This window comes from Corvus cornix, chromosome 2, assembly GCF_000738735.6.
Source record: "Corvus cornix cornix isolate S_Up_H32 chromosome 2, ASM73873v5, whole genome shotgun sequence".
Taxonomy (NCBI): domain Eukaryota; kingdom Metazoa; phylum Chordata; class Aves; order Passeriformes; family Corvidae; genus Corvus; species Corvus cornix.
Window position 1 is genome coordinate 5851645 of NC_046333.1, and position 23864 is coordinate 5875508.

At 40.4% G+C, this 23864-nt stretch overlaps 2 protein-coding genes across 2 annotated transcripts; both read left to right on the forward strand.

Moving 5' to 3' along the window:
- The first annotated feature begins 349 nt into the window (after positions 1 to 349).
- Positions 350 to 6112, forward strand: C2H9orf152 (chromosome 2 C9orf152 homolog). The gene is made up of 2 exons (XM_010394832.4): positions 350 to 658; positions 5309 to 6112. Exons 1-2 carry the CDS (start codon positions 430 to 432, stop codon positions 5878 to 5880), a joined length of 801 nt encoding a protein of 266 aa, XP_010393134.3. The 5' UTR covers positions 350 to 429; the 3' UTR covers positions 5881 to 6112.
- Positions 6113 to 9444: 3332 nt separating this feature from the next.
- Positions 9445 to 23633, forward strand: NUB1 (negative regulator of ubiquitin like proteins 1). The gene is made up of 15 exons (XM_010394833.4): positions 9445 to 9611; positions 11819 to 11936; positions 12023 to 12184; positions 13431 to 13489; positions 14043 to 14113; positions 14850 to 15032; positions 16545 to 16633; positions 18034 to 18140; positions 19008 to 19194; positions 19560 to 19667; positions 19828 to 19980; positions 20868 to 21014; positions 21293 to 21388; positions 22143 to 22335; positions 22960 to 23633. The coding sequence occupies exons 2-15, from the start codon at positions 11820 to 11822 to the stop codon at positions 23121 to 23123; spliced, it is 1836 nt and encodes a 611-aa protein (XP_010393135.2). The 5' UTR covers positions 9445 to 9611; position 11819; the 3' UTR covers positions 23124 to 23633.
- Positions 23634 to 23864: the final 231 nt, after the last annotated feature.

The window sequence follows — 23864 nt, forward strand, 5'->3', positions numbered from 1 at the left end:
GGGGGGGAAAGACACAAAATACACAGGAAAAAACATAGAAAAATATTTCCCAGGTGGAATTCCTGGCCTGGGGATGCCTCCACAACAGCATGCCTTTAAGAATTAGCATTGCTACATAAACCAGTATTACCCAGCCTTTTCTGCACTTGACTGTGTTGAACGAGGGTTTGTACTTCACTGGTTTTTTTGGCAAAGGTTCATATGCTCACAACCTTAAGTAAACATAAAATCCAGCTATCCAGTCCTGATCGTGAATTCTGTATGCAGGAGCTCCGGGCACACGGCATGAAAACAACCCGACTGACATCCACAGCTTCAGTGCAGACCAGGCAACTCCTGACACAAGTCACTGTGCTTGGAAGAAAGTTATCCCTTCATTTAAGAAGATTTCAGATGTTTCATACTTGATTTGCTTTTTTTGCCAGCACAATGAAGGAAATGTCCTGCTTCTGCATGACTTTTTCTTCCTTGTTGGAACAGATGGTGAAGGCTTACAAATACGTGACTGGTATTTTTTCAGTGACTCATAGCTCAGAGCCACAGGTTTCAGACGGTGATAAGAAGCTCACCAAGATGGATGTAAGCGTACTTGAGGAGCAGTATGACCATATAAAACAGAAGCAAAAACTGCAACCACACATTATTGTATATAAAACAGGTACGCTTGTATTCATAGAAAAAAATGCGTTTGTAATGTAAAAATTATTTCTTTAAATCTTTAATAATTCCTAGTTTCATTCTTTTTGTGTTCAGCTTCAAGAGAGGTAAAAGTAAATTCCTTTTCTGTCATTTTGGGGTTTTATTCCTTTTGCTGAAAGATGGTTTTATATTTATATCAATAAGCTTCATGTCAGTGAAATATTAATATGTATTTGCAACAGATGAACATATTTGAGGTAAGGTTTTACATGTTTTTTACCAGTAAAATAAAGTTCTAAACATAAATAGTAACTCTTACAGGAACCATGTTCTTCATGTCTATGGTAAGTGTATTTGTGCAACGTATTCTGTAATATTTCTGCTCTCTTGAATGCTTCCATCAGAACTAGCAATTCTGGGTCATCTTTCTCTTTTTACCTTCTCTATCTGGATAAAGAAAGACTACAGGAAGCAATGGCAAATAGCAAGTAACAAGCACAAATTGGGGTTTTGTTAAAAAATAACTTTAATTAAAAGTCATAGTGGGTAACTAAGATACAAGCTTTGAACAAAAGGTCCTGTTTTGAAAGTATTTCAGTGCATATTGCTTGGAAAGTGCATAGCTAGAAAAACAAGTAATATGTATCACTCATCTACCTGCTATGTCAAACAGAGTTTATGTAAGAAACTTGCCATTATTTTAAAGCTTTTAGTTAGACTACTGCTTACAATACTACACTGATACATCAGATTTCCAAGTTAAAGCGATATTGAGAATACTAAGACAACTAATGAAGTTGTCTTCTGAATTTAATTGTAGTATTCAAAACATGCTTCATTCACCTCTCAGTATTTAGCTCAGTAAGTGCAGAACTTAGGTTATTTCATTCTTTACATTTTCTTCTAAGTTTTTCAGCAGTTCTAGCATTTGGCTGTGTCACACATGATCAAAACAATCAGAAAAAAAACATGTAATTATGAACTGTACAACAGATTTGCTTCTTCAATATTCTTTCATCCAAATGTTTTGAAATTCTCATGTTAAAAGAATTAAGATCTCTATGAGGAAGAAAAAAATATATCTACAAGCTTATATTATCAGGTATCAAAAAGCAGCTAACTTGAAGAAAAAACAGCCCATCTAATCAGCTATAGCAAAAATACGTTAGTTTAAAAAAAGGGAGCAGAAACCTTTATTCAGATTAATTGAAATGAAGTTTCAGATATAATGAATGTAATCAGAGCAGATTTTTTGCAAGGTAATTTGAAGATTAAAATATGTTAGAAAATAGGACTGCACAGTTTCTGGGGAGTTTAAAACGTAGTAGGGCTAAAAATCCACATACAAATATTTTTATACATATGCACATGCCCCAAAACATTCACAAGACCACATAACCTGCTGCACTGAACTTCTATCTTCAAGCAGCCTGTGTGGAAAGAATTCATGTCACTGTTAGAAGCAGTCGGAGTTTGGGCATTTTTAGTTATGCTGAGTTCTCAAGGTCCTAAAAGTTTATCTTTTACATTCCTGTGGAAGCTGGGAAAACCTATTACATGGCTCAGCACTTTGCACCTGTTACATGCATCAGCTTTCAAGCATATGTGGAGCAGAAATGAACACTGCCATATAGGACTGCCCTACACTATCCCGAAATTCAGGTAGTTCCAAAAGGAAGTCCATGTATGTATCAGTGATTCGTACTAGCAGAAAATTTTTTCCCTACCTAGAGGGGGAAATTATGGCTGTACTGGGAAAGGGGTGACAACAACAGCACCACCACAAACCCCACACATACACACAAACTTCAAAGGCCAGACACAAAAACTCTCATGGAACGAAAGCACCTTCAGTCCCTTGGGGTCTTAAAAGTCCCTGACAAAGGTCTTTCTTCTACCTAGTAAAACCCTGCTTTGCTCCTGCCTGGCAGACCAGCTGTCCTTCCATGTAACCACAGGGATTTTGAGCACTGTATGTTTGTTGCACCACAGTTGGAACAGTAACTCCAAGTTTTCTGGAGGACTTTGTATGTCACTACCTGTCTTCAAGAGTCATGAAATCATGGACCTTTAAACATAACTTAAGACCTTTAACTTCTCTGTTTTTTTGACAGAGGGGTTAGTAACCAAGAAGTCACCTGAAAACAACTTTTTTCTGTTTCTTCCCCAATACACACAGCCACATCCGTGCTTCTGCCCATTCCTGATTATTTGAGAACAAAGACCATGACAATATTTGAAAGGCACCATCTATGGGATAATACAACAGTGTATTCACTATTTACTGGCTAAGAAGCTGAAAAACAGTATTTACTTTAGGAATTAAATGGGAGTATTCAGCACATGCAGTCACAACAGAATAAATACTGGGGCTCTGATTGCAGAAATCTCTTCCAAGTATTTCCCAAGATAACTTGAGATAAGATTAACTTTTGCCACTCCAGAACCTTAAAAGTTTCTATTGATGATGACAGTGTATGACCAGATGGTAAACAACTCTGCAACAAGGCTGTAATACACAATTTACAGGAAAAAAAAAAGACAGAAAGACAGAAAGAAAGCTTTCTTGAGAAGTTTGGACAGTGCTGAAGGTGTGTTAATTCAACACCCAGTGGTTCAGGACTATCGCATTTCTATCCAAGGTCATTGCTCAATTTTGTGTGCTGCATCTGTAGCCAAGCAAGGAATCAAATCAACCTTAAACTCAAAACCAGTGCACACTATTAAAACTGGACTGTATTTGTCACTCTGAACTTTCTGATCAGCTCAAGACAGATCATAATTCTTCTGATGACCAGTTCATAAGGTTCTAGATAACACCTGAAGTTGCCTATTAATGTCAGTTCAACCAAGAGCAGAGTTAACATCCACAAGAATGTGCAAAGCTGCTTCCCCTCAGTCTCTCAGTTCCATTCTCTCTTGATTTGTCTCCAACACACAGAGAGCTGTGGTTTTCACAGCTTGGTGCAATACTGTGCTGTTCTACAGAACACACAGGGCTCTGTTTTGCACGTGGACCTTTTTGTAGCCAGCCAAGCTCAGCTCTACTTCTTGGATAAGGTCCAGTCATAACTTTGATTCTCACTGCTGCATGGTAGAGAACTGTGTGTTCTTATCTCTCCAAGTGGTGTCACCCTAAGAAATTCTGTTAACACACTTCACTGTACAGATGGATGCACAAACACACCTGTATCTCAAAGCTCTGCACGTGCTTCAGTCTCCTTTCTCCCAGTAACGCAGCACGAGAGCCAATGTGGGCTAACATGGTTCTCCCTCCCAACCATGCTGCAAAACAGCTCTTATCAGATCAACCCTGCATGGCCAAGGAGCAGAAAAAGTTCTGTGATATTATGCTGGGGTTGTTGTTTTGGCAGTGGGAGCCAAAGGCAGCAGTGAAAGCCCTTGCTTAGCAAAATCCCTGTTGTACAGGTTCATTTACTGCCAGTAAATCAGCTGGGTCTGACATCTGCAAATACTTATTCATAAAGATGACACAAAAGGCAGCTATAAAGCAGAGGTTTGCTGTTGGGTATTTGTGCAGGCAGCATCCTACTCGAACTAGCTTCATTTCAAATTCAGGGTTACAATCCTTTTAAAACAGCTGTTCAGAGACACTCAGAATATAACTGGCACTCTTCTACGTCTACTTTTCTCCCTGTAATGTGTTTCAAAACTTATACTGCAACAGACACAGTCGCTATAACTCAACCCTCTAAATAAGGCCAGTATTCTGCACAGCCCCTACTTTAAACTGTATTTATATTAACTGAAGTATATTTCATTTGTGTCAATGGATTATCTTTAGTGTAATAGATCGGTTTCTGTTCATTTTCAAGACACAGACAACCAGTCATGTCCAGCAATTTGATGACTTCTACATGTAATTAAAGAAGTATTAGCATTTCTATCCCTAATATCTTAAACATTTTTAACAGTAGCTTTAATAGTGCTTTAGAAATCAAGCTGTAGGGGTAGAAGAATAAAAAAAAAAAGGAAACCAGTTTCTCTCCCACTGTTACAGCTACTCTATACCTTTCACAGAGGAAGCAGATTCCTCTAAGTGATCATTCAGGCAACATTAGTGTGATAAGGTATTTACACAATTTATACAGACTGGAATAGTAAAATTGCAGTAAAATAATAAAATACAAGCCTATAATGTTAATGATCCCTCATTAATAAAAAGAAGACATTCACAACTTGTTTCATCTAGAAATAGTCAAAATATTATTAAGTTGTGAATACAAACTTCAAACTGTATCAAACAGAACATTTATGTCTTTCAAATTACATCACTTGCCAACACACTGAGCAAGTCCCTACTCGCCTTAAGAGGTTTTGCTTACAACCAATTAATTACTGAAAGTCGATTCTCAATCTGTGCTGTTAATGCATCTTAGAGTACCAGTTAGATCAATATTGTCTTGATAAATTTCCATTTTCATTTGAAAAACTAGGATACCATTTATGCCCTCAGAACTGCAAAAGCAAGCATGAAGTAGTTCTACTCCTTAACCTGGCATCAGAAGAACTTGCACTACTCTCAGCCACTGAAAGAAAGAGCACAGATAAACTCATGTTAAAGCTTTTCAGATTAGTTTATGCTGCAGAAATCATACCTTTGACTTTTGTCACCATAGTAACGTGCACAAATGCATTTCTCTTGCAGGTGGACATGAATCTATTCTCCCAGAATCAATGGTCAACCCTGTTCTAATTAATAAGAAAGTTAAAAGATCAAAGTCATATAGAGGAGATGTCCCTGTCAGAAAGGTCACACTGGAGGCAACCAACAGTGGCAACTCAGAAGACAACTTGTTATGGCGTGTCCACCTGGGAACTCACCGCCTGAGGCAAGGCCCTGGACAAGGAGATTCCTGGGATCTTTCCCACTGCAACAAGGCACCATGGAGTTTTGACAACCAGAGACTGATTTCAAAGGGAAATGACACACTGCAGACCAAGGAATATGAAGGAGCAAGTGAACTGTCTGAGCTCAGGCAACTGGGAAGCTCAAGCGTGTTGAACAGTCCCAGGGAAGAGAACGGCTGCAACATTTCAAGCTCCTGCCAAAAGCCTCCTCTGAAATCAGCCACTGCAGCACTTCGGGCACATCAGCAGATTTCTGCTACAAAATGCATGCCAGCCTGCAACAAAATGAACTTTTACCCTTTCCCAAATAGGAAAGGGCCCAGAATTTCTGAAGCAGCAAGGAGGCTTGGATTATATGTCTCACAGTGAGGACATTCAGTAATACCTAAAACTTAGTCAAAAACTTAACTAAAACTTAAAATAGCCAAGTAGTCTTCCCAGTTCATTACACAGATCAACCTGCTGAGGGTCTACTACTTTTATTAGCCATGGAAGATTCTGACTAGATAATCTTTAATATCTTTATAATTTTTTACATATTATTTCATCATTCACTTTCAAGATATTCAAGATAACTTCTGATGTATTTTTTAAATCAATTAATAAAACCTCTGCTCATTTCTATTGTTGTAAAGAGACTTAGTAAATATAATTTCTTTCTGATACATAAATTTATCATAATATATTGTTGGTTCCCATCTATCCCTAGTGTTTCATTAGAGAAATAATGAGGTCTCCCCTTCTGCAAGATCTTTAGAGGGAGGAGACCCTCTCTTGCAGGTGCTTTTCAATGACACAAACAGGAGCTATGCATCGCCCACTTCCGGCTGCAAGTGTTCAGACAGGTCTCTTTTTCAAATGTAGGCTTCACAAAAATTGGAAATGGGAAATGTCTCCACATTTAATAATGGGTAGGATAGCATAGTAACTGGGTTTTTTTCTTCACAGTAGTTCAGTATTTAAAGAGTGATTAGGAAGAAAAAAAAAGATAAAGCATAGATATACCTAATAGGTATAACAGGTAAAAAGTACTAGATAACAATTAGTCCACATGAAACAAATTACCTGGAAGAAAATACTTCAAGTATTTCATTGTCCTTTGATTGAATTAGTTATCTTAATTAAACATGGACCTTGAAAACCTTGGTTTTAAAGTCAGTGCAGGTTTATGCATGGACTAAGTAACTAACTCCTTTGTAAACTCCTTCATACAAACACTTTATCCTTTCCTCAGGCTTCTCTAGCATACTACTGTGCTTTGTACTGACTGGAACTAATTTAGAAAAGGCATTTTGCCTTTGGAGAATCTTTCAATTTAATTTCCAAGGACATTATGAAAGAACATTTTCAGTAAGTTTTCATTTGTTAGTGGAGTAGTTTCAGTTATGAGAAAAGTGGCTATACTAACATTTCAAGAGACTGGAATACTACACACACACAATTGTCTAATGAGAAAATGACGGGTTTTTTCCTAAAGCAGCTGTGGTGAAAATGAAATAGGAAAATCAGGAAAAAACTAAAACTTCAAACACTACTAAGTCCCACTTCTCAAGTGGGCAAAACCTTTCCTGTTAACTTCTTCATGTTTGGCCATCATGGGCAGGAGCTTTCATCACTGTTACCACAGGCTAAGTTTCAAGCACTGAACTTAAGACTGCCATAAAGCAAGTTTACTCTGAGTTTATCAGTAGGCAAGCCTGACTGATTTATGCACATGGGGGAACCTGGAATCCTGAAATTCTAGTTCAATGTCTTGTTCACAAGCCCATGATTCCTGTGAGGTTCCCATTTCCAAAGCTGGAAACGGGACCCTCATGTAGTCCGCATGACTTCCTAAGGAAAACGTTAGGACAGTCCTGCAGGTCCCTCCATTCTAGAATATTTCACACTGCAGAGCAATGATTTCACTCACACATAAATAAAATAGAATAAAATAGAATAAAATCCCTTTGCTGCTGGGACAGCATGCTGCTGGTCACATGAAAGAATCAGCCCGCATGAGTTACTTGTAACTGGTGCTACCCATTAAAATAAAATCTTATGTCTTTTACAGGTCTCAAAACCATTCCAGGCCTTCTGAGAGCCTCAAATACAAAACACAGTATTGAGCAGCCCATATTGTACAGCCAGATCCCTGAAGCCTTGCACCTTGCTCCCATTCCAGGACATTTCGGGAACTAGAAGTGACACTGGAGCACTGCCTCAGCCTGAGGTGGTGTTTAGCACCAGGTTTTCCACACCGCTCATGTATTCTTCCAGCCCAGTCTCTGAACCCAGGTTAACTGTTGACAGCCTCACAACCAGGCAAGGCCCTGCCCACTCTGTTGATGGGGAAATATAAACTCCCATGTTAAATCTCACCTACGACACTGATGCCTTCAAAAAATACAGGAAAAAACCCAAACTGCACATTTGTGCCTCGCACACAGAGAGGTGGTAGATGAGGGGTGGCTACAGAACACTCAGACCCAACCCTAGCCTTTTCTGGAGGGACAGTCCCTCAGGCAGCCTTGGGGACCCCCACCACATCCTAGGGATGAGCAATCAGATACTCTGGAGCCAGAAGCTCCTGCTATTGTCCACAAAATCAGGTTCATTACCCAGTGTGCAACAAGCCAATAATTACACACTTGAGAGAGACATGATTTATTTCAGAGTCGTGCAAGCCTGGGTGCTTCATGGTACTCCACGAATCAAGTATGCCAACTAACAAAACTTTTTACTATTTATACATTTTAGCAAACAAAGGCATTATTGTTCATTTGCTCCGAGTTAGGTAGTTCTCTTGTTAATTAGTATTCTATCTTCTACTGTTTAATGATTCTTTCGCTTCTTAAGCTAATTATTCTGCATGCTCAGTCTTTCTCTTCTTTTGAGTCTGTGGGTTTCTTGGGTCAGTAGTTGTGATGTGTCCCTGCTGGAATTACCTTTAACCCAGTTGGAGCTGAGTTGGTTTTATTTGCTTCTTCCTTATCTTCGAGTTCCGCCAAATGTCCTTGTGGCCTGTAAATTCTGCATTCTTTGTGTCACTATCAGTAGCAGCTCCTTCTTCCCAAGCTTTGTTAACCTTCCCCAAGGTCTGAGATTATTGAAACATGTCAAGCCCTAAACCTTAACAAGGTTGGTAATTCTACCAACAAGTAATTTATTTTTATAACACCTGGCCATCATTTTGAACTTGTAAGCTGCTCTTTCATAAGTTATGTCTCACAGAACCACAGAATGGGTTGAGTTGGAAGGGGCCACAGTGGTCATCTGGGCTCATGGCACAGGAGATTGTATCCAGGTGGTTCTGGAATAGTGAGGGAGGACTCCACACTGTCTCTCGGCAATCTGTTCCAGTGCTCGGTCACTGTTCAGGGAAGACGTTTTTCCTCATGTTCAGATGGAATTTCCTGTGCATCAGTTTCTGCCCGTTGGCTCTTGTCCTGTTTCTGGGCCCCACCAAGGAGAGCCCAGTCCATGCTCTCGGCACCCCCTCTTCAGGCCCTTACACACATTGATCTCAGGGACAGGATGAGAAGACACGGCCTTAAGCTGTGGCAGGGGAGCTTTCAGTTGGACATTTGGAAAGGAAAGGAAGATTAGATACTGGAATGGGCGGCCTGGGGAGGTAGTGGAGACACCATCCCTGGAAATATTTAAGGAAAGACTGGACGTGGCACTCAGCTCTGGCTGATGCAGTGTTCCGTCACACGTCAGACTCGATGACCTCAGAGCTCTTTTCCAGCCTAACTGACGCTACGATTCTGTGATTCCTTTCTTTTTCACTAGGCTTGAAAGCATGCAAAGAACCAAACACTAAAGCACCCCGCCCGAAGGCAGCTCTGCCACAGCGCGCGTCGGGCAGCGGACACGCCCCGGCCCCTCGGAGTGAGGGCAGGGCGCGGACATGGCGGGCGGGGGCGCGGCTTCACGCACGTCACGCCCGTCTCCCCGGGCCTTCCGGGCTGCCGTAGGAGCCGCTCCCCATCCTCTCCCTCAGGGACAGCGGCCGTCGCCTCCCTCCCTCCCTCCCTCCCGGGAAGCAGCTCAGGGAGCAGCTGCGTCGGCCCCCGAGCTTCCCCCGGTGGCGGCTGTGCCGAGCCCGCAGGGCGCAGGTGGGTGCCCGGGGCCGGGGCCGTGCTGGCACGGCCGCGCTGACAGCGGGGAGCTGGGGGTGCCGGAGCTGCCCTGGCACGGGAGGCACTGGATGTGCTCCTGGGGAGGGATGAGGATGCCCCGGCACCCCGGGCCCGCAGGGATGGGGCTGTCGTCCCTGCGTGTTTGCTCATGACGCTGCTTCAGTGCTTCCCCTCCTTCAGGCACGGAGAAATGTGACAGAGCTGTGCTTTCCACCTTTTTAGGGAAAATTGATGTGTCCTCCTTTATTATCCAGCCGTTCTGACAATCCCCTGTTCTTTCCACCAACGATTTGCCTTTTGAACTTGGTTGCTGCATCTTATGTCATGCATCTTATTTCTCCACTTGTTTTATTTCACGTATAAGGCAAACTGGGCTTAGAGGACGAAATTTTATTTGCAAAAGCTCAGTTTTGCATTCAGAGTGCTTCTTGGGAAACACCCCCGGTTGTTTACTCAAAGGAGTTTTGAGAAAGTCCCTTTAAATTCATACCGAAAGTGAAATTGTGTCAGGAGTTCTTGTGGCGTTTCGTGGCTGATGGAAGAGTGAGTCACAGATGTTTTTGCTATGGATTCTCATGCAATTTAGTGATGGTGTGATGGAGTTTATTTTAAGTGTTAGAAATGTTACATATAAAATCATAGGTTTTGTGTTTGCGAAAGCAAAATTTTGTTTTTTATATAAAGGGTTTGTAAGAATAAGTTTGACTGGAGACTGCAAGGGTGTTTTCTGTTTTGATAGCTTAATTAAAAATCACAAACTTACTAAGCTATAATATTGTTAAACAGATGAATGACCAGTTTATAAATATCACCTGTATTTACAGTTCTTAATCTTAAGCATAGGCTGCAATTTTAAATTTTATCTGGGTGACCCAAAACCATGAGCAACTTTTTTTGTTAATGTTAAGTAGAATTATGGGTATAAAATGGGTCTTCAGTATAACTTAAAAGTGGGAAAATGATGGTTACAAGCTGTTCATGAGAATTCCCTGGTGTATTTTGGGAAAGCTGCTTTAATAACTACAGTGCAATGTTTTGAAAATTGAGTGGTTTTGTCACTTTTGCTTTGTAAATGCCACTGTTTGCCTTGGCTCTAAAATAATAGCAGTTGCATCCCAGCAGGAAAAAGAATGTGTGGTTGTCTCTGCTAGTATTGACAGACACTGTGCAAATTACAGCAATCCAACTGGAAAGATTGTTAAACCATCCACTTGCCCAGTTCATCCCTCTGACTCCTGTTTAGGGGAGACTGTTGTCAGTGCAGCTTCCAGGGAATTCTTTGTAGCTCAGCTAAAGCTGGGCTTGAGGTAAGGCTGACCAGTCAACTTACCACATATTGGATATTTGCCTATATTTTTTTCGCCTCAAATAGTGTTTTTCCGAGCCAGGAGCAGTTTTTGAAACAGAGAACTCTTCCCTTTTCTCCTGAGAGCTGTGTGCCAATAAACAAGAATGAAAGATGGAAGCCACTCTGAAAGAAAAGTGAAGCTGATTAATCAAATTTCATGCCAACCTTAGTGCATGTATGCCAACATTTTAAATGCTTTTCTGTATAAATTGAAGGACATTTTCCATATGATTCCCAGTGTCCAAGAGCCACAAGTCTCCCATGCTTTATCATGCACCTAGTTATTTTTTTTCTTCCATTGAGATCTCTGCATGCACCTTTCCTTGCCCTCTGTGTGCCTTCCCTGCTTCTTGGGGTGTTTGGTTTTTGTTTCTTTTCCCAGGAACATGCTGATTGACTCAGAGTTTCCTGCTTTCTCTGGGCTAAATCAGAACTGGTGGATTGAGCAGCTCCATCCAGAGCAGGGCAGAACAACTGAATTGTCAATTTTGATGTATTGACACTTTCTGCAATCACAGTTCACATGAGGGGATAGGAAGAGGTTTAATTTGTCTCAAAATGGCAGGGCCCTTCTAAGTTATCTCTACTCCAATCCAAATTTCACCCTCTTTTCAATAATTTTTTCACCATTTTTTCTCATAGTTTGGCCTCAGTTTCCTCTCCTCACCAAAATGCATGAAATACATTTAATACTCATCTTTAATTGCAGAATTCCAAAATGTCATTTAGACTTCTTGAAAACCAAAATATCTTACTACACGAAAGCTATATTAAAGGATTGTTTATTTTTCTTTCTTTTCCCTTCCAACTGTCCTTTTTTTTTTTTTTTTTAAAGAATGGCACAAAAGAAGTATTTGATAGCAAAACTGACAAGCTGCTTAAGAGAGGACAAAATTCAGCTATGGAAACCACCATATACAGATGAAAAAAAAGAAGCTGGTAAAGAGATGAAGGTAAATATTTTCTCTGAGTTGATGTCATACATCTTCCATGTCATACTGCTGGTGCACTTACCCAGTTTTTCTTCTCGTTTTCTCAGGAGCTTGTACAAAAATACTCATCCAAGCTGAATATCAATGAGAATGATACAGAGAATATGCTTGAAGAAATACGGTGTAAAGCAATTGAGCGTGGGACAGGAAATGAGAATTTTAAAGTGACTGGGATTGCAAGACTTGATATATATCTGCCTCGTAGAAAAGTGAGTAACACTGCAAAAAAATCTGCATAAGTAGCTTCACTTTGAGCTTTTGAGTTCTAGATCTGTGTCTATGCAGATATTTTTACTTCAGCTTTTTGAATGAGTGATCTGTGTCAGGTATATAAAACATGGGGAGAGGGGGAATTACATATTTCAGTTTCCCAGGTATACAGGAATATCGTGGCAAAGGAATATGATATTGAGGAGATGAGTAGTTTTTCCCTTTAGGATTTCATGACAAATAATATTTTAATTAAGAAAAATAAGTTCTATTTAAGTGTCTGTTTCAATTTGATTCCTTCTGATGTGACTGCTTGTATTAGCAGTAAAGAACAGGTGTATTTTTTCAGCTGAAGAATACCTCAAGTGCAGTCAGCCTATTAATGTTGCTTGAACTTGGAAATGAAAAGCAGGATTTTCTGTTGTGATGGCACTCACCTGTTCCCTTCATAGATTCATAGAATTGCAGAGTCACAGAATCATTAAGGTTGGAAAAGACCTCCAAGATCATCATTCCAACCTTTACCTACCACCACTTTGTCAACTAAACCATAGCACATAGTGCTTCTTCCAGTTGTTTCTTGAACACTTCCAGGGATGGAGACTCCACCACCTCCCTGGGCAGCCCATTCCAAAGCTCAGCCTTCTAGAGCAGACTCCTAAAAGCTTCTCCAACAGAGAGCTGAATTAAGTTTTGCCCTTTTAAAGTCAGGTTTCAACTTCTAATTTCAGGCATAAAGTACTCCTGTAGTGAAAAATAATTACCTGGGCTAAAGGGTAGAGAGTTTTAAGTGATTGCCATGCAGATACAACAACCAAATAGTTTCATAATTCTACTTTATAATGCTGCTGGGCAAAGAGGGGAATGAATTAATTTAAAATTCCAGTTTATCTAATCTGGGACTAGAGACACTAACAGGAATTAATCATAACCTAGCCAGTCACAGGTGAGTAGCATAATTGCAAAGCACAGTTAAGATTGGAGGTGCATAATTAAATTAATTTAAATTGTTTGGCTCTGAATTTAGATTTATTTAATTCTGAATAGTCTGCTGTTATAATGCTTATTTTTAGCACTATATAGCAGGTACATTACTATTATGGAAATTACTATTATGTATGTCCAGCCATAAGCCTCTAAACATAATTGTTATTTGAAAAAGAAATGTTACTGTAATTAAGAAAATGTCCGAAGTATCTTGATACCGTGCTTTTCCTTCCCTTTCTTTTCCCCTAATTACTACAGAGCAGGAAAATCCCACTGGAAACCAGTCTGTTCATCACAGGCAAGGAGCTCAGATCCCAGTAAGTGCAATCATCCTTCATGCTTCTCTCATGAGATACCATCCTTCATACAGCATTAAAAAAAAAAACAATTTAAAACAAACACACTTTTTGTTTGAGTTAAGCTTTTTTTTTAGCATGTATTCTCTGAACAGGATGTCCAGTGTCCTTGTAGGGCAGTTCTTCATGGGAACAGCTGTGGTTTAACAGATGGAAAACAGGAAAAAGATAGTGCTGTGTAAATCCCCAGCAAGTACCTGAGAAGGCACCAGTGATCAGTGTTCCAAATCTGTAACCAGGCAGATCTTCTGAACAGTGAACATTACCTTCTCTTTCTTTTGTGTTTTTAAGCCTAAAATAATCAGATTCTTTTCTGTCTGTTTTGCTTTTTCCCTTTTTGTATCCCAGATTTTCCCTATATGGTACACAAAGCTCTCTGATGATGTTATTTTAATTCTAGCAGCCTTTTGTAGCAGAAATTTTAAGCCTTTTATAAGCACTAATTGCTATTGTAACAACAATATTGTGTAGCCTTACAAATTTACGCTCATGGATGAAATTATTTATTTCACAGGATAGCACAGGAATATGCATTACAAGAAAATGCTGTCAAAATAATCATAAATAAGAAGCAGCTTGATCTGGGTATGTATCTCTAGTTAAGGATACCTTTATGCTAATTTTCTAGTTTTCTAATTCTCAGAAGAAAAATGGCCTTGTAACTATATTAATTTCAGAAATTTCCAAAAAATAGCAGTTATATTTGTCAGGTCCTGCTTTACAGGAAATGTAATAAATTATGATGATCAAAATTCTTAAATAGAATTAGATCAGTTAAAGGAATACTGTAATAAATGTTGAAAATCCCCTTTTCTAGCGTTGAAACACTGAAAATGCACATTTAAAAGAAACTAAATTTCTTCCAAAATTTTACTGTGTAATAGCACTTGCAAAGACTTTTTGTATTGCTTTGCCCATGTTCAACCTGTCAGACATGTGGGAAGTGAGGATATAGCTTTTGCTTTGCTGATGGCCCTGGAATATATCAGAATTAGAACCATGGAACTGATAAAAGGAACTTGGATTCAGTTCCCAGTTCCTCTGTCCTGTCCTCTTGTGTATGATCCTGGACATGTTCTTATTCCAGTTTTTGCCTGAAGATCAATTAACTGAAACAGAAATAATGGTATTTTTGGTATGTCTTGAAAATAACAAGGAAAGAAACGTATCAGTCGCTTCAAAAGCACTTTAAAGATGCAAGTCTGATTCTAAATTTTGCTGACTATGTCGGTAATTTTCATGGTTTTTGACTGAGTTCTCAAGTCTTGAAATTTCAGTACTTCCAGTACTTGAATTGTATAATTCACACTCTGTTTTGCAGGTAAAACTCTTGAAGACCAGGGTGTCACACACAACGCAAAAGTTATGGTGCTTCAACTGGAACAGAGTGATGAGGAAACCAAAAGAAAAGTTCAGGAAGAAGAACTTCAGTGTAAGAAAGAAAAAGAAATAAATGACAAGATGCAAAGAACTAAGAAGGGTTTGGAAATTCTAGCAGAGAGAGGTAAGTAGGCTGGTTGGGTTCAGGGGGAGGTGGGTGTTCATTAATTTTTGTGCATCAAAAATTATATTCTCAGAGGCCTTTCAATGTGGAAGAGTGCCTATACCATGGCTGAATTTCAGTTCATACTTTTGTAGGTTTCTACCTACTTGAAAACTGGATTTTAAGTTGGCTAAAACTTTATTTTCTACCCTTTTTACATAACTAGAATGCTACAAAAAAACTTTGGCACTTTGAGAAGGATATAATACGAATCAATTATTTAATTGGCCCTTGGCAGTTACAGGTCTGAAGACTTGTGAGAAGCTTTAGGTTTATTGTAGACATAAGCAGAGTGGCATGATGTGTTATAGGTCATGAAACACTTTTTGTAGTTCAGCTATGGCTGTGTGTAACCATGGTCTCATTGTGCAGAGCAACTCATTTGTCACTGTCATCTGCAACATGGCTGTTGTGTTCTTATTCCCTTGGATGTTAATTCCTGGCAACTGTGGATTAAGTTAAAGGGATTTACTTCACTTAACAGTAATAATTTTTCAAAATGAGGTTGTGTTTGTGAACTGCAGTGCTTGATGGTGAGTTTAAATCACTTCTCTATTCCATTGTTTCACGAATCCACAAGCAAGGAACTGTGGAGCTGAGCAGGTAATGAATTCCTGCCAAATGCAGGAACACCTGAACAAAGCTTCAAAGCTGGTGACAGCCAGTTTCTTACCATAATATCAGATTTTGAACACGACAGAGGTGTTTGCATTTTTTGGACTTAAGGAGTGATTTAGACCCCAAATTTTGAATCCTGAATGGGGTCTCTTTATGGTTTTTGCCACTGTCAATTACAGCCAATCCCAGAGTACAGATCAGAGTCTGTAATGGGCTCCCAGGCTGGAGGTTCTGTGAGAAGTGTAGTAAGGGTTTAACAACCCTTTTGTTTCACCTGAGAGAAACCTCAGGGCAGAAGCTTTTAATCTCAACAAACTCTTCCTTAACTGTCTTTTGCTTACAAGAAAATCATCTTTTCATTGTAAATAGAATGGAAGTTAAAACAAAATTGATAGTTTGGTTATAAGCATTAAAGATGTGGGAAGAAAAATACTGAGCTGTATTTTTTTTCAGCATTATCAACTGTGCTCAGCTATATTTTTTAAATATTGTATGCTTTAGTTGATACATCATTTCAAATGCTATGTTGTGTAAAATATAGGTGTTTTGTCTTCTGCAAAAAAAACCCCTTCTTTATAATTCATGTAACTTTTAATACTGTATCTAAATTTATGCATGCACAAGGCCTTTTCCATAGTGACCTTTCTAGAATTTCCTCATGTTTACGTGGCCAGAGCCTCTGTTGGTTGCTATGTCCAGAAAAACACACATGCAGCCTTTATATGTAATTCTGATTTTGTTGTTGTTGTTGTTTGCTGTTTTGTTTAACAACATATTTACTAACATAATCTTATGGCAGCAGAGTTGCTCTGTTGAAGGTGGTGTTTAAATTTTAAACTTTTTTATATCTTTCAGAGGAGTACTTGGATCCAGACTCTGTTCCATACCTAGATATAGCTAATCAAACTGGAAGGTCAATTCCGATTCCTCCTCAAGCTAAAAAAGTAGGTGAAAGCATCATACAGTGCTGTTAAGATGGCTCTTTAAAGCTTGGTCTGTGAAACATTTAAAATAGGGGTTTGAAATACAGTCAGACTTCCTGGGGATGTAACCCTGGGTCCACTACATGTTTGTTTAATTCAAATAATTTAGAAATAAAATTTAAGGTGAACTCTATAGTAAACTCTATATTTCAGTCACGTGGAGACAACCTCTGAATGCTGATCTCATTACAGGTCTAGTCTTGCACTGACCTCTGTATCATCCATATCTTACTTTTGCAGTTTAAGATGGGCTTTAATTTTGTTGTATCCTAGTGCCTATTATAAATTTTAGGTGTCCTAGAAAGGCATGAAAGTAACTTGTTTCTTAGGCCTTATTTCCATTTGGAACTTGATGAGTCTCTCTAAATTGGACTCTGTTAATATAGTTTTTAGATCTTTTTCAGTGTATCCCCTTTCAAACTTAAATTTGTTCATCATTCAAGAGTGTTCCACATTCTCAACTGAAAATAGCTTTGGTTGAGTGCAAGTATTGAGTTACAGAAGGAGTGACACACCTGATGTTGGCCACTGAAGGAGAAGACTAGCAATAAGTGCTGCCAAGATTACTGGATTTTCTGAAGATAAACAAATTTTTTACAAATACTTGGAATTACACCCCAGAAAAAAAATTGTGAAGAACTGAGCCAGTGTGTGCCAACTGCTGTTCCAGCCTCTCCTGAGGCCTGCTGTGATTTCTGCATCACCTGGAGTCTCTGGGTGATGGAGATGACACTGTCCACTCTAACAGTGCATGCTGTTCTAATGAAGTGGTGAACATAATAATTCACCTGAAGAGTTAAAGCATCCGGTGTTCAAGTGAATGACATTTCATCAGTATTGATCAAAAATAAGAGGAAGTATTGCAGGTTGTTTCTATCCAGAATTATTATTACATTTCCATTTGTTGCGTTGCAGGAGTGTTTTCTTGACACATTCAAAATTTAATTTTCAGTTATAATGTTTCTCAGGAGGTGAATTTCTAGGTTTTGCAAGATAACTGTGATAGCAAAGTGAAACAAATTTGATGTTGTTAGGAGGTGTAGTTGAGCTTTGTACCACTGAGCTCTAATGCTGAGCTTTGTACTACTCACCATTAAAAATCTCTCTGGGGTTGCATTCTTAAAGTAAGCGTGGTGCAGCATTTCATGTGCCAGTAACATCCATTGCTTTTAACTAGGCAATATCTGACATTGTCAGATGGGAGAAAAGTGTGAAGCAGTGTGAAATGGCACTGGTCTTACAGAACTGATACAGTGGTATTTTTCTAGAAAGAACAAGGACTCTGATGGATTATCTGGATATTTCCTTTTAGCTCTTTGAGCTGGGGAGGTGCCGTCAAAAGTCTCAATCTGTTTTTCTAGGCGCTTGTGCTGGCTATGGGTTACCATGAGAAGGGCAGAGCATTAATGAAGAAGAAAGAATATGAAATAGCACTGCCATATTTGTTGGATGCTGATAAACACTTCTGGTAAGAACATTTTGAGTCCTTGCATCTCTCTTTACTGTCAGCCCATAAAGGAACAGCACAAACTCTACCTATGCTTATAAATCAGGGCCAGTTTTGCTTGGGGTTGCTTCACACCCCGTCTTGCAGATGGGAAACAGCAGATAAAGCTCTGACTTGCAGTGACAGGTGGCTTCATGTACAACAGCTGAAACAGATACTGCCACTGGGCAAGTTAATCTTTCATAACAACATAAACAGAAACTGTCAATATTCATGTACCGGGTTATAAATTGCAGGAGAGACAGTCACGGATATTCATTTGCAGTTGCTCCTGTGAAGTAATAATTTCTTGTAAAAGGTGGAACAGATAGCTGAGATCAGTAACCATACCAGGGCTTCTGCAAGTAAATTAGTTTCCTATCAGCTGTCAGAGCCATAAATTGCTCCTTTGAGATCCCGAAAGTCATACTGTCCCTGTCTGTTTCTCATCTGTGTGGGTGTGCAAGGGGACTGGCACAGTACTCAGCATGTTCATGTGCACCGAGGCAGTTTCTCAGTCCTCCCAAAGATTACACAGGGTTTAATTCCATTATGCTTTTAGAGATGCCATCTTAAAACAGTAGCCACAGCTCATTTTGTTACTGTAATGCTTTAAGATGTAGGGTTGGTATCTGTCCCGCGTGTCAGTGTACAGGATGGGTGATCAGGACTTGATTCCCATTCCCCTGGCATCAGTTTGTTGCCTCAGATATGAAGAGTGTGCTTTCCACAACATGAGTGTGCACACTTCTAAGATGTTGTCTTATGAGTGTTAAAAAGTGTGTGTGTGAGGAAGAAATAAACAACCCTCTCCCAGAAAAGAAAAAAAAAAACTGTTTTATTTTCCAGTGAGTGTAGCATGGAGCTGCTGAACACGGTTGATAATTATGCAGTGCTGCAGCTGGATATAGTGTGGTGCTACTTCCGTCTGGAGCAGCTGGACTGCCTGGATGATGCAGAGAAAAAGCTATCCACAGCACAGAAATGCTTCCAGAGGTGCTATGGGGAGAACCACGAAAGGCTTATTGACATAAAAGTATGCTGGGTTTGATTTAATTAGGGTGGGATTTTTTTCTACATGTATTCAGTTACTGTTCAAGTATTGCGAGACTGGCTTTTAGAAGTTTAGTTTTCCTGTGTATCATTAGCCTGTCATCTGGTTCTGTAATTGTCAGCACATGGAGAACACTGGGCCTGGCAAAAAGGTCATGGTAAGCGTGTGTTTATATGCACAGACATCATCAGGGGTTTAGGTGTGATGCTTTATCTGCACACTGACTGTCACAAAGCCCTGACTGTGTCTTCTCTGAATGTGTAGAGTGTTCTGTTGATAATGAACTGGTATTCTACCACATTCTTCTATCTACATGGTCCACCCTCCTTCTTTAAACAATTCCTTAGGGAAGCTACGGTCGTGAAAAGGTTTTATTTCTACGGCTTTACCTCCTTCAAGGGATCGGGCACTACCACAGTGGCAGAGAAAAGGAGGCTGCAGAGTACATTCAGAAGGTAAGGCAGCTTTAGCTAAAACTCTGGAGTCCTTCACTCCAGCCCCTCAGTTTGGGTTCCATCTTGCATCTGTTCTTTGCTTACTCAGAGAAGCAGGGAGGCATTTTTTGTTTGTATGTTAACAGTATAAGTGGTGACATTTTGCTCTTTCCATATCCAGGCGTCTTCTTTATACGGAGAGCTGTCCATAGATCCTGATAAAGTGGATCGCCTTTCTCTCCTGGGATTCTCGGAACAGGAAGCTCGCCTTGCCCTGCGAGCATGCCACGGGAATGTGGAGCATGCTGCCAATCTGATCACCAACAGGAGAGAGGTAGGGCCAGTGAAAGCATTAAATCACAGATCATCTGAGTTGGGGTGTCATGAGACGTGTGTGTGTGTGGCCAGAGCAGCGTGGTGCTAAATTAAGGACTTGGATTATCTCGCTTTGGCACTGTTGGTGTAGCTGACAGTTTGATGTGTTGGCACAAGTTTGAAACCAAAACTTAATGCATTAACAAGGGTAGCTCTGTCTCAAAACAGATGGAATGAGAGCACCAAAGACCTGTGGTTGTACCACAGAGGCACATGGCGAAGGCTTTGCACCAGTGTTTGCTACTCAGCAGTGCTCCGTATGGGAATAAACCACCAGGACCAAGCTGTCACTCCCAGGCTTGGCTGCCCCCTATTGTGGCTTTGTACTTGGAAGATCCAGGAGGGAAAAAGGATTTTTTTGTGCTAGAGTGAGTGAAGACAGTGCTGTCCAGATCTGAAGTGATGTTTCGTATGCTGAGGAGGCAGTTCTAGACGTAAAACAGTGAAGTGTGGACTGAAAAGCCAACTGGCTGAGGGAAGGCTGAACAGAACTCTTTGGCTCCGTGCCTGGTTCTGACTGTCTGTCCTTGGCAAGTCTTGTCTGTGGGCCCATCTGCCAAACGGGTTTGTCACTTACCACACAGGGCCGGGAATAGCTGCGATGGCACTAGATCCGATCTGCGGAGCGGAAGTGTGGCGACAGGGCTGGCTCATGGAAATGCAGCTTTATTTAGGAACGAGTGTCTGGCAGCACAGTCTGTATTTACAAAAAAAAAAAAAAAAAAAGCCTTTTTCCTCAAGAGATTCAAAGTTAAAGCAAAAAAATCCAAGAAACCCTACATGCACAGGCTGTGTGTTAAAGCATTCCCATGCACAGTGAGCTTTGCAGTATCTGTGCTCTTGCAGGAAAAGGCGCAGATCAGGAGGGAGGAAAGAGCTAAAAGGCGGCAGCGACTGGAAGATATCAATACCCTGAAAAGTATGGGCTACTCCCAGAGAGCTGCTCAGGTAGCTCTTCAAAATACACAGGGAAACCTGGACCAAGCCTTTAAGGTAAATGATTTTTCAGTAGTAGTAGTGTTGTACAAAAGGAATTTGGTTGGGGTTTTTTTTATTGTTTAGCAGATTCTTATTTTCTGTAGTCTGTTTTTTAGTTCACAGCTACCTTTTCTGAACTTTAATGACTGCACTTGCACTTCCTGACCCAATAAATCAGATACCACTTAAGTTGGCTGAGGTTTGCTTTTATCAACCATTGGGCTGCATACACCACTGAGTTGAAGACTGTTGTAGCTCTGTTGCTCTATCCTAATCTCTCTGTTTTATTGCAGTTTATTCTTGACAATCCCGAGTTACTGTTGGAAGATGATGGTGATGATTCTGTGGCCATGGACCAGTTTCAGGTTTCCCAAGAAAGTATTGAGCAAGTAAGCTAGACCACTTGCTTTCTTGTGAGCTGCTTGTCTTGTCTCTGAATTACGCTTGCAAAGAGAGCAGATTTTCCTTAAGCAAAGCTTCACAAATATTCTTTGACCCATGTCACTCAGGCTGTCACACTCCAGGGTCTGGCATCCACTCCTAATGGTGAAGTCACTCGAGCTAACGTGTAATTTGTGTGTACTTCCTGCCCATTGCACCAGCCTGCCATGCATGGATGTGGAGGGGAAGTATGTCCATAGTAATGCTTTATCCCCAAAAAAGACAGCAAATGAGAAATTTATTCAAGTCTCTAAACTCTGCAGTGCACAAGGGAAAGAATTGGAATGTGTATTTCTCATGACAGGCTGTCTGACAAGCTCGTCAGTAATTAGTGTGGCTGTGTAATTGCCTGTGTAACAGGCAAGAAAACTGTATTGCCTAGGAAAAGTAAACAGCACATGTACCCCCCTGATACACTGGAGTGCTATGAAGTTTCATTTTGAAAACAGAAAAAGAATTGGTCTGGTACTAGACAAGAGGCTCTTGATCGTGCTCAACATCCCCATGCCTTTAATAGGTCACTGCCCTGTTAACTGTTCCAGTAAACCAGAGTCAGTGTCCTGGAATTCCTGGCATGCAGCACTTTTCTCTGTGTGAGAGAATGACTGTCAGATGCAGAAGCAGATTCCTGTCAGACCCTGGTGTCAGATGAGCTTGGATTTCCCCAGATTTTCTTTATTATTCCTTTTCCCCCTCCTGCAGCTGATGTACATGGGTTTCAGCCGTGAGTCGGCAGAGCAAGCTTTAAAGGTCTTTAAAGGGAACATCCACGTGGCTTCCCAAACCCTTGCTCATTATGGGGGAGTTCTTCCCCCTTCACTGCTGCTGTCCTCAGAAGGGTCCAGTCCATCAGAGGAATCCACTTCTTCCAAAGACCTGCTCACAGAGTCTGCAGGTGAGAATGTTGCATCCAGCAGGGGGGAAAGGAAGGCAAGGCTTTTGTAGGAAATAGTTAAGTAATTTCTGCTGAAGTAGTGGCACAGGGGCTCCAGTAATGCCCCAGGCTGCTTTTACTGGGAACACAGTTACAGGAAAGCAGCTGTTGTCCCAGGTGAGCTGCAACCCCTGCAGTGACGCCACGCAGGGACCACAGGGGACAGGCATCAGCTGCAGGCAGGTGCAGCTCAGAAGAAAAGGTGACACTCAGGGTGTCCTGGGCAGGGCTGAGGAGTTTATTCCAGATCTGTGCTCTGCAGGTGGCTGACCTGCCTCCATACTCCTTTGTGTCCCTTGCAGGATAGAACCATAATTGATACTTTCCATTTAACGAAGAAGCTTGCACGTATTTTTTTCTCTCATTATTTGTCAGAGCTGTAGTGATCCCTGTTGTATAATTAAAGGCTTTCCTACACCATGTTTAAATAACAAGGAAAAATGTCCATCCTGCCCTATCCTTTGCAGAATAGTTGTAAGGGGTGGTTGTGCGAGAAGGGGCTGGCAGAGCAGCCACGCTGGTGAAACAGAGAGAGCACCAACTTCTTTCAGAGGTGAATTCACTGCTGCTGCTTTTTATTGGAAGGTTCCTCTAGTTCACCAACAGATGAAGACATGGAGACTGATGCAGTCAATGAAATCCTAGAGGATATTCCTGAGCATGAAGAGGATTATCTGGATTTAACACTCGAGGAAGAAGAACAGATAATTCATGAATACTTATCCTATATACAAGTACCACAGCACTAAATCCCATTAAATCTACTTCAGTTATATGTATTTACCTTGTCAAATTGAGTTTGGATCATGAATGCACCTTCAGCTTATCTCTTACTAAGGGCCTTGAATTCAGTTAAACTATAGTTGGAATACTTAATTCCTGCTTATTTGTAACTCTGCTAAAGCCTACATTTGTGATACATTGTAATTTATTGTCATAGAAAATAGAAACATTTATTTTCAGAAGAAAATTTAATAGAACTAAACTATATTTTTATTGTGAAATAAGTTAACTCGCTTAGTAAAGAAGCATTTCTATACCATTTTAAAATACCAGCTTTAAAAGAAAAACATGGGTTTGTAAATGAGAAACCTTAGCTCATGAGGCTGTAGAGGTGTATCAGCTTTCCAACTTTTCTTCTGAAAGATTTCTAAGAGACATTAATGTATCTGTTGTGCGTGGGTTTATACCGTGTTCTGCTTGTCCCTTGCTGCAGGTGTTACACAGGCAATAAAGGTAACTGTGCTGCTTCTGCCTTCGGTGAGAGACCTCTGTGCTTTGTTAAAAAAGTGGGAACTACCTGGCAGGGCCCTGTCCTGGGGCTGGGGGAGTGATGTACTGGAATTTCCTTTTATAACTAAATAACCACTTTCCCCAAGCAGCTCCGTTTAACCTCTGCAGGTGTGTGGCTTAAGGTTGATGGATTTCCAGGGGATTACGGGATTTTCTGCAGTCAGCTGTTGAACAGAGCTTGGTTCAGGCGCTGTCTC